Genomic DNA, 11,685 nt, shown 5'->3' with positions numbered 1-11,685 from the left:
AGCCCCCATATAAACCGATCCCCAGATTTGGCTTGTGGAGCCAAAGCATATTTCATCCGATCCGGCTGACATTTGGTACATGGTGTTAGTATATGGTCCACATCGGTCCATAATTATATATAGCCCCCGTATAAACCGATCCCCAGATTTGACCTCCGGAGCCTCTTGGAGGAGCAAAATTCATCCGCCCCGGCTCAAATTAGGAACGTGGTGTTAGTATATGGTCGCTAACAACCATACCAAAATTGGTCCAATCACACAAAAATTGGTCCATATCGCTTCATAATCATGGTTGCCACTAGAGCCAAAAATAGTCTACCAAAATTTTATTTCTATAGAAAATTTTGTCAAAATTTTATTTCTATAGAAAATTTTGTCAAAATTTTATTTCTAGAGAAAATTTTGTTAAAATTTTATTCGGTTCATAATAAAATTTTCATCATTGTCAAAATTTTATTTCTATAGAAAATTTTGTTCAAATTTTATTCGGTTCATAATCACGGTTGCCACTCGAGCCAAAAATAATCTACCAAGATTTTATTTCTATAGAAAATTTTGTCAAAAGTTTATTTCTAGAGGAAATTTTGTTAAAATTTTATTTCTGTAGAAATTTTTGTCAATTTTTACCAAGATTTTATTTCTATAGAAAATTTTGTCAAAAGTTTATTTCTATAGACAATTTTGTTAAAATTTTATTTCTGTAGAAATTTTTGTCAAAATTTTATTTCTATAGAAAATTTTGTCAAAATTTTTATTTCTATAGAAAATTTTGTGAAAATTTTATTTCTATAGAAAATTTTGTTAAAATTTTATATCTGTAGAAAATTTGGCCAAAATTTTATGTATACTTTGTCAAACTGAATTATATACGTATTGGATCGATCTTTTTATACCCTCCATCATAGGATGGGGGTATATTAACTTTGTCATTCCGTTTGTAACACATCGAAATATTGCTCTAAGAACCCATAAAGTATATATATTCTGGGTGGTGGTGAAATTCTGAGTCGATCTAAGCATGTCCGTCCGTCCGTCCGTTTGTTGAAATCACGCTAACTTCCGAACGAAACAAGCTATCGACTTGAAACTTGGCACAAGTAGTTGTTATCGATGTAGGTCGGATGGTATTGAAAATGGGCCATATCGGTCCACTTTTACGTATAGCCCCCATATAAAGGGACCCTCAGATTTGGCTTGTGGAGCCTCTAACAGAAGCATATTTCATCCGATCCGGCTGAAATTTGGTATATGGTGTTGGTATGTGGTCTCTAATAACCATGCAAAAATTTGTCCACATCGGTCCATAATTATATATAGCCCCCATATAAACCGATCTCCAGATTTGGCTTGCGGAGCCTAAAATAGAAGCAAATTTCATCCGATCTGGCTGAAATTTGGTACATGATGTTGGTATATGGTCTCTAACAACCATGCAAAAATTGGTCCATATCGGTCCTTAATTATATGTAGCCCCCATATAAACCGATCCCCAAATTTGGCTTGTGGAGCCTCTAAGAGAAGCATATTTCATCCGATTCGACTGAAATTTGGTACATGGTGTTGGTATATGGTCTCTAACAATCATGCAAAAATTGGTCCACATCGGTCCATAATTATATATAGCCCCCATATAAACCGATCCCCAGATTTGGCATGCGGAGCCTCAAAGAGAAGCAAATTTCATCCGATCCGGCTGAAATTTGGTACATGGTGTGGGTATATGGTCTCTAACAACCATGCAAAAATTGGTCCATATCGGTCAATAATTATATATAGACCCCATATAAACCGATCTCCAGATTTGGCTTGCGAAGCCTCAAAGAGGGGCAAATTGCATCCGATTCGACTGAAATTTGGTACATGGTGTTGGTATATGGTCTCTAACAACCATGCAAAAATTGGTCCACATCGGTCCATAATTATATATAGCCCCCATATAAACCGATCCCCAGATTTGGCTTGCGGAGCCTAAAAGGGAAGCAAATTTCATCTGATCCGGCTGAAATTTGGTACATGGTGTTAGTATATGGTCTCTAACAACCGTGCAAAAATTGGTCCACATCGGTCCATAATTATATATAGCCCCCATATAAACCGATCCCCAGATTTGGCTTGCGGAACCTCAAAGAGAAGAAAATTTCATCCGATCCGGCTGAAATTTGGTACATAATGTTGGTATATGGTCTCTAACAATCACGAAAAAATTGGTCCATATCGGTCCTTAATTATATATAGCCCCCATATAAACCGATCCCCAGATTTGGCTTGTGGAGCCTCTAAGAGAAGCATATTTCATCCGATCCGGCTGACATTTGGTACATGGTGTTAGTATATGGTCTCTAACAACCATGCAAAAATTGGTCCACATCGGTCCATAATTATATATAGCCCCCGTATAAACCGATCCCCAGATTTGACCTCCGGAGCCTCTTGGAGGAGCAAAATTCATCCGCCCCGGCTCAAATTAGGAACGTGGTGTTAGTATATGGTCGCTAACAACCATACCAAAATTGGTCCAATCACACAAAAATTGGTCCATATCGGTTCATAATCATGGTTGCCACTAGAGCCAAAAATAGTCTACCAAAATTTTATTTCTATAGAAAATTTTGTCAAAATTTTATTTCTATAGAAAATTTTGTCAAAATTTTATTTCTAGAGAAAATTTTGTTAAAATTTTATTCGGTTCATAATAAAATTTTCATCATTGTCAAAATTTTATTTCTATAGAAAATTTTGTTCAAATTTTATTCGGTTCATAATCACGGTTGCCACTCGAGCCAAAAATAATCTACCAAGATTTTATTTCTATAGAAAATTTTGTCAAAAGTTTATTTCTAGAGGACATTTTGTTAAAATTTTATTTCTGTAGAAATTTTTGTCAATTTTTACCAAGATTTTATTTCTATAGAAAATTTTGTCAAAAGTTTATTTCTATAGACAATTTTGTTAAAATTTTATTTCTGTAGAAATTTTTGTCAAAATTTTATTTCTATAGAAAATTTTGTCAAAATTTTTATTTCTATAGAAAATTTTGTGAAAATTTTATTTCTATAGAAAATTTTGTTAAAATTTTATATCTGTAGAAAATTTGGCCAAAATTTTATGTCTACTTTGTCAAACTGAATTATATACGTATTGGATCGATCTTTTTATACCCTCCATCATAGGATGGGGGTATATTAACTTTGTCATTCCGTTTGTAACACATCGAAATATTGCTCTAAGACCCCATAAAGTATATATATTCTGGGTCGTGGTGAAATTCTGAGTCGATCTAAGCATGTCCGTCCGTCCGTCCGTCTGTTGAAATCACGCTAACTTCCGAACGAAACAAGCTATCGACTTGAAACTTGGCACAAGTAGTTGTTATCGATGTAGGTCGGATGGTATTGAAAATGGGCCATATCGGTCCACTTTTACGTATAGCCCCCATATAAAGGGACCCTCAGATTTGGCTTGTGGAGCCTCTAACAGAAGCATATTTCATCCGATCCGGCTGAAATTTGGTATATGGTGTTGGTATATGGTCTCTAACAACCATCAAAAATTTGTCCACATCGGTCCATAATTATATATAGCCCCCATATAAACCGATCTCCAGATTTGGCTTGCGGAGCCTAAAATAGAAGCAAATTTCATCCGATCTGGCTGAAATTTTGTACATGATGTTGGTATATGGTCTCTAACAACCATGCAAAAATTGGTCCATATCGGTCCTTAATTATATGTAGCCCCCATATAAACCGATCCCCAAATTTGGCTTGTGGAGCCTCTAAGAGAAGCATATTTCATCCGATTCGACTGAAATTTGGTACATGGTGTTGGTATATGGTCTCTAACAATCATGCAAAAATTGGTCCATATCGGTCCATAATTATATATAGCCCCCATATAAACCGATCCCCAGATTTGGCATGCGGAGCCTCAAAGAGAAGCAAATTTCATCCGATCCGGCTGAAATTTGGTACATGGTGTGGGTATATGGTCTCTAACAACCATGCAAAAATTGGTCCATATCGGTCAATAATTATATATAGACCCCATATAAACCGATCTCCAGATTTGGCTTGCGAAGCCTCAAAGAGGGGCAAATTGCATCCGATTCGACTGAAATTTGGTACATGGTGTTGGTATATGGTCTCTAACAATCATGCAAAAATTGGTCCACATCGGTCCATAATTATATATAGCCCCCATATAAACCGATCCCCAGATTTGGCTTGCGGTGCCTCAAAGAGGAGCAAATTTCATCCGATCCGGCTGAAATTTGGTACATGGTGTGGGTATATGGTCTCTAACAACCATGCAAAAATTGGTCCACATCGGTCCATAATTATATATAGACCGCATATAAACCGATCTCCAGATTTGGCTTGCGAAGCCTCAAAGAGAAGCAAATTGCATCCGATCCGGCTGAAATTTTGTACATGATGTTGATATATGGTCTCTAACAACCATGCAAAAATTGGTCCACATCGGTCCAGAATTATATATAGACCCCATAAAAACCGATCTCCAGATTTGGCTTGCGAAGCCTCAAAGAGAAGCAAATTGGATCCGATCCGCCTGAAATTTGGTACATGATATTGTTATATAGTCTCTAATAACCATGCAAAAATTGGTCCACATCGGTTCATAATTATATATAGCCCCCATATAAGCCGATCCCCAGATTTGGCTTGCGAAGTCTCCAGGAGAAGCAAATTTCATCCAATCCGGTTGTAATTTTGAACATGGTGTTAGTATATGATCTTTAACAATCGTGCCAGAATTGGTCCATATCGGTCCATAATTATTTATATAGCCCCCATATAAAACGTTCTCCAGATTTGACCTCCGGAGCCTCTTGGAGGAGCAAAATTCATCCGATCCGTTTCAAATTAGGAACGTGGTGTTAGTATATGGTCGCTAACAACCATACCAAAATTGGTCCAATCACACAAAAATTGGTCCATATCGCTTCATAATCATGGTTGCCACTAGAGCCAAAAATAATCTACCAAAATATTATTTATATAGAAAATTTTGTCAAAATTTTATTTCTATAGAAAATTTTGTCAACATTTTATTTCTAGAGAAAATTTTGTTAAAATTTTATTCGGTTCATAATAAAATTTTCATCATTGTCAAAATTTTATTTCTATAGAAAATTTTGTTTAAATTTTATTCGGTTCATAATCATGGTTGCCACTCGAGCCAAAAATAATCTACCAAGATTTTATTTCTATAGAATATTTTGTCAAAAGTTTATTTCTATAGAAAATTTTGTTAAAATTTTATTTCTGTAGAAATTTTTGTCAAAATTTTCTTTCTATAGAAAATTTTGTCAAAATTTTTATTTCTATAGAAAATTTTGTGAAAATTTTATTTCTATAGAAAATTTTGTTAAAATTTTATTTCTGTACAAAATTTTGTCAAGATTTTATGTCTACTTTGTCAAACTGAATTATATACGTGGTGGATCGATCTTTTTTGATTTAATATATACCACGTATGGACTTACATACAATTTAGAAGATGGTGTTAGGAGGTTTTAAGATACCTTGCCATCGGCAAGCGTTACCGCAACTTAAGTAATTCGATTGTGGATGGCAGTTTTTAGAAGAAGTTTCTACGCAATCTATGATGGAGGATACATAAGCTTCGGCCTGGCCGAACTTACGGCCGTATATGCTTGTTATACCCACCACCATAGAATGGTGACGGGGGTATAATAAGTTTGTCATTCCGTTTTTAACACATCGAAATATCGATTTCCGACTATATAAAGAATATATATTCTTGATCAGGGAGAAATTCTAGGACGATATAACGATGTCCGTCTGTCCGTCTGTCTGTCTGGCTGTCTGTCTGTTGTAATCACGCCACAGTCTTCAATAATGAAGCAATCGTGCTGAAATTTTGCACAAACTCTTCTTTTGTCTGCAGGCAGGTCAAGTTCGAAGATCGGCTATATCGGTCCAGGTTTTGATATAATCCCCATATAAACCGACCTCCCGATTTGGGGTCTTGGGCTTATAGAAACCGCAGTTTTTATTCAATTTACCTGAAATTGGAAATCTAGAGGTATAGTAGGACCACAAATACGTGTGCCAAAAATTGTGAGTATCGGGCCATATTTTGGTATAGCCCCCATATAGACCGATCTCCCGATTTTACTTCTTGGGCTTATAGAAACCGCACTTTTTATTTAATTTACCTGAAATTGGATATCTAGAGGTATTGTAGGACCACAAATACGTGTGCCAAAATTGTGAGTATCGGTCCATGTTTTGATATGGTCCCCATATAAAACGACCTCCCGATTTGGGGTCTTGGGCTTATAGAAACCGTAGTTTTTATCCAATTTGTCTGAAATTGGAAATCTAGAGGTATTTTAGGACCATAAAGAGGTGCGCCGAAAATGGTGAGTATCGGTCCATATTTTGGTATAGCCCCCATATAGACCGATTTCCCAATTTAACTCCTTGGGTTTCTAGAATCCGAAGTTTTTATCCTATTTGCCTAAAATTGGGAATCTAGGGGTATTTTCGGGTCATAAAGAGGTGTGCCGAAAACGGTAAGTATCGGTCCATATTTTAGTATAGCCCCCATAAGAACGATCTCCCGATTTAACTCCTTGGGTTTCTAGAAACCGTAGTTTTTATCTGATTTGCCTGAAATTGTAAATCTGGTATTTTAGGCTCACAAAAACGTGTATCGGATTAAGTTTTTATCGGTCCATTTGGTAATGCCTCCATATAGACCGACTTCACTTCTTGAGTGTGTAGAAGGCGCACTGATCATGAAAATTGCTTGAAACTCAATGTAAAATTTCCAGGTTTTACTTCTACAGATTTAAGATTTCAAATCAAGACGTTATTTTATAATTTTCTTGCACACTTACAAGAGATGTTAATGATTCCTTTAAAAGTCAAACAAAAATGCTTCTTATAAATCCAGAATCTGATATAGTCCTCATAGGTGAAATCTTTAAATTTATCTTCGGGAAGTGTCCTCAAGTCATCAAGCCCTCCTGAAATTTCAAAGGAAACCCTAATATTTGGTTCATGGTGGTGGGTATTTAAGATTCGGCCCGGCCGAACTTACTGCTGTATATACTTGTTTTTTACTAACATAGTGTACCATCCCAGGGCATTAGCCGACTTAAATTTGAAGTCTATAGATTATAAATTTTGTTCAGATGGATTCAGATTTAAATGTATGTATTTGGGACAAAAACCTTTATATATAGGACCCAACACATTTGACGGATTTGATATAGTATCGAACATGTGGATTTACAATGTGGTGCAGGGTATAATATAGTCGGCCCCGCCCGCTGAAATTTTTGATGTTTGGACGAAACTGGGATTAAACCCACGAATGCCCAACTTGCATTCAGAGGGAATGCAAGTTGGTAAGATCTAATCATATCTAATTACTAGGTAAAGATATCTGATCAGATCTCAATATGGGCCTAGATCTAATGTCTTAGATACACGCAAAATTTTGATTTTGATGTTTTTTTATGAAAACAGTCATATAAAACTGAAGGAATTTTCGGAGTTCGTTTGGCTTATAAAATTTCCAATAAATAACAGTCGACAGTAGAATCACTAAGCGATAAAACTTTAGGCACTAATCTATATTTTATTTCCAATAATCTTCAATAGATGCACACAAAATGAGCTTCGAATGAGCTTCGTCGTGAAAAAAGTGAACTAAATTTTACTCCACTTTTTAAGATTTCCACAAGGCGTTGTTAAAACCAGGAAATTTTAATGCCCTGGTGTACTTTTTAACTACCACTCACGAAATTACACCTTCTCATAGAAGAAAAAATTAACTAAATGCTAAGAAAAAAACATTGGCGCCAAATCATTCTTACTATTTTTGGGAATCGTACGAAAATTTTCATCTGCTTTAGTTTATATTGAACTTGTGTGTACGGTCATTGAACTTTATACCCACATTTAGTTCACAAAATGTATGAGACATACTTTAAAAAAAGTAAGATTTCATTAAGTTGTGAAAAGATTCGAAAATATAATAAAATTTAACTACAAACAAATAATTTATTTGCAATAAAAATAAGTTAAATTAAGCGTTAGTTTAAAAATGGTTTTTTCCAGTGTGTTGTCTTCAGGATAACACCTAAATTGCAGTCGATGGAGAAGGGTACCTAAAACTCCGCCATGAACAAGTTTTCGGCAGCATGTACACACAATTTGTTTTTTCAGATTCAATCACGCAATTAATTGATCCATTAAATTTTTTAATTGAAATGTCTTCAATCACGAAAATGATAGTATCAATCATAGTTTTAATTGGACATTAAAAAAAATACTTGATTCAAAAATTAATTGTTCTCATTAGCAAGTTTCAATAAATTTTTTAACTTTTTGCAAAACTCAATTAATTTTTTATTAAAAACGTAACTATTTTTATTTACTTTCTTAACTGACTTCGTGTTTTAGTATAATTAACAAGTAAGGAAAGTCTAAAGTCGGGCGGGACCGACTATATTATACCCTGCACCACATTGGCTGCTGTGCCCATATTAGTGCATATCGTGCGAAAGATATATATGGGAGCTATATCTAAATCTGAACCGATTTCTTCCAAAATCAATAGGGTTCTATTCTGACCCAAATTAGGAACATGTGCCAAATTTGAAGGCGATTGGACCTAGACTTTGATTACAAAAATGTGTTCACAGACAGACGGACGGACAGACGGAGAGACGGACATGGTTATATCGACTCAGGGACCCACCCTGAACATTATTGCCAAAGACACCATGTGTCTATCTCGTCTCCTTCTGGGTGTTACAAACATATGCACTAACTTATAATACCCTGTTCCACAGTGTGGCGCAGGGTATAAAAATTGATAGTTTGAAATAAATTTTTAGTTAAAAATAAAAAAAAACATCACTTGTTTTTAATTGAGTTAGTCTTCCGAGTTTGATTAAAAAGTTAATTGTATCAATTAAATTTGATTAAAAAGTTAATTGTATCAATTAATTTATTAATTGAAAACATTTTCAACTTCAATCAACTTTTTAACTGGAAATGTTTTGGTGATATTTTTTTCTGTATAGAGACAAATTGCTATTCCGTAATCAATCGATCCGAATGCCATATTGTGGAACTAATAATGGGGAGTAATGACGAGAATTTTATAGATTATTGATAATTGGTGCATATGGAGAAAACAATTCCATATATATTTGAATGTCATTTCAAAGTTAATGTGAACATCTTTCAGCACGAAAATGTCTTGGCGCTCATTCTCTTACTCGGGTATTTCATTAATCCTTTTGATTTCAGGATTAAAATTTATCATGATGGCAAAATCTCCAGCAGTTGGTTTCAAGCAGGTTACATGTGAAGTTATTGAAAAAGATTTTTTTATTGTTAAGAGGTGTAATTTGACAAAAAATGACGTGGGTTTGTTGGCTCTTTCTGCTCAAATACATCCATTACAATGTCTTGATAATATTACGGTAAGTCCAGTCATCTCAGACAAATGTTCAATTATTTTACAAAACTTCAGTAACATAATTTTTCTGAATTATATCCATATTGTAGGTCAAAGTGAGTGTTTTTCGCAAGGTTGGTCAGAATTTAATGCCTTTCTTTGTGGAATCTACAATAGATGTATGCGATTTCCTGCAGGACTATAAGCGTAAAATACCTTGGGGTATTATCTACGAACGTGTTTCCAAGTACACTAACATAAATCACTCTTGTCCTTATAATGTAAGTGAAGTATGTGATTTTGTCGTATATTCTCGTTTTTACTTAACATTCTGATTACTCTAGCATGACTTAATTATGGAAAACTTTACTTTATCCTCAAAAGGACTGCAACTGGTACCTATACCCAAAGGAGAATACATTTTAACAATGAAAGTATTTTCTCTCCGACAACACAAATTTACTTATCAACTGGTCTTTAAAAGATATTTTTAGTCAGATTCAATGTACTCGAATACGAGTGATGACTAATTGTTTGGTGATTGAATAATTGATTTGGAAGCAAAAACATTCCATATCCCAGCAAAAAAATTTGGAAGTTCTTCTCAAGGCACAACATTAAAAGAACTTCCAAAAATGCCCTCCCAAAGATGTTCTTTATTTTAACTGCAAAGGAAGTTCATTTGAATCAATTTTTTTATAACTCGCTTATTTCATATTTTTAATGGGAAATTTTTTTGTTTCAAATAGGTTAAAAACAAATTAAGAATTAATAAAATGGTACAAATTATTTAAATTTATCCGAAAAAAAATGGTAAATGCTTTCTAGAAAAATTGCGAATTTGATGACAAAAATTCCACGTTCCACAAGCGTTATAATCCATCAAAAATCATAAAAAAAAATTTAAAAATTATTTATTTGTGCATATATCACAAAATGTCTTAATTCACATCCAAAACACTGAATTCACCTCACACCTAAAGAAGTGATGCAAATTCAGAGCAGCGGCTGTTGAAATGGTGGACATCCGTCCTATGACAAGCCCATGTTAAATTCATCGCTTCTACGTCAATTTGGCACAACTTCCGGATCCAAAAAGATCATTTGCACTACTTTTTTGGCGACGCTTTTTTTGCTGGGATTTCTATAATAGTACATCAGTCAATCTTTATTATTTATACAATAAATCATTTCGGTAACAATTCCGCAAACAAATAAAATGTTTGGAATCGGGTGTCGCAAATATTGTTCTTTTATTACATGTTTTTGAAAAATTAAAAAAAAATAGCTTGTTGCAATTTTGTTTGCTGTAAATAAAAATCTTCGTTTGGTTAAACCAAAGACAATATTCTTTATGCAGTTCTTTTCTGAAAATGGCTTTACGCTGCAAATGTAACACATATTGATGTTTCGTGGCAAAAATGTAATATACACGGACAAAAAAAAACTTTTTGGGAGTAAAATATACACGGACTGACTCATATGTTTGGGTGTAAAAATTATATGTTTTGAACTCAAATTGTTAGCACATTATTTTTAAGTGCAAACATGGGAGGCACCGTGGTACAATGGTTAGCATTCGCGACTTGCATACACAAGTTCGTGGGTTCGATTCCTGCTTCGACCAAACACCAAAAAGTTTTTCAGCGGTGGATTATCCCACCTCAGTAACGCTTGTGACATTTCTGAGGATTTCAAAGCTTCTCTAAGTGGTTTCACAGCAATGTGGAACGCCGTTCGGACTCGACTATAGAAGGAGGTCCCTTGTTATTGAGCTTAACATGGAATCGGCCAGCACTCAGTGATAAGAGAGAAGTTCACCAATGTGGTATCACAATGGACTATATAGTCTAAATGAGCCTGATACATCGGGCTGCCACCTAACCTAACCTAAGTGCAAACATATAATGTTAATAAACTAGCATAATAAGTTTGCGACATATATGTTCATATTTTATAACACATCATGTTTGAGACATAAATTTTTATACCCTGCGCCACACTGTGGAACAGGGTATTATAAGTTAGTGCATATGTTTGTAACACCCAGAAGGAGACGAGATAGACACATGGTGTCTTTGGCAATAATGCTCAGGGTGGGTCCCTGAGTCGTTATAACCATGTCCGTCTGTCTGTGAACACATTTTTGTGATCAAAGTCTAGGTCGCAATTTAAGTCCAATCGCCTTCAAATTTGGCACATGTTCCTAATTTGGGT

At 34.8% G+C, this 11,685-nt stretch overlaps 1 protein-coding gene across 1 annotated transcript; it reads left to right on the top strand.

Moving 5' to 3' along the window:
- Nucleotides 1-9,334: 9,334 nt before the first annotated feature.
- Nucleotides 9,335-9,998, top strand: LOC142235711 (uncharacterized). The gene is made up of 5 exons (XM_075306971.1): nucleotides 9,335-9,367; nucleotides 9,410-9,493; nucleotides 9,579-9,749; nucleotides 9,813-9,902; nucleotides 9,963-9,998. The coding sequence occupies exons 1-5, from the start codon at nucleotides 9,335-9,337 to the stop codon at nucleotides 9,996-9,998; spliced, it is 414 nt and encodes a 137-aa protein (XP_075163086.1).
- The last annotated feature ends 1,687 nt before the right edge of the window (nucleotides 9,999-11,685 follow it).

The sequence above is a fragment of the Haematobia irritans genome, chromosome 4 (assembly GCF_050003625.1).
Source record: "Haematobia irritans isolate KBUSLIRL chromosome 4, ASM5000362v1, whole genome shotgun sequence".
In the NCBI taxonomy this organism is placed as follows: domain Eukaryota; kingdom Metazoa; phylum Arthropoda; class Insecta; order Diptera; family Muscidae; genus Haematobia; species Haematobia irritans.
Note: the sequence above shows the minus strand (reverse complement) of the source record. Positions and strands in the feature narration are given on the sequence as shown.

Bases quoted from the DNA above. Each gene is read 5' to 3' on its own strand.
- LOC142235711 (XM_075306971.1), top strand. From the start codon at position 9,335: ATGGCAAAATCTCCAGCAGTTGGTTTCAAGCAG. The intron at 9,494-9,578 runs GTAAGTCCAGTC...TCCATATTGTAG, and splicing joins AATGTCTTGATAATATTACG to GTCAAAGTGAGTGTTTTTCG. The intron at 9,903-9,962 runs GTATTTTCTCTC...AGATATTTTTAG, and splicing joins AATACATTTTAACAATGAAA to TCAGATTCAATGTACTCGAA.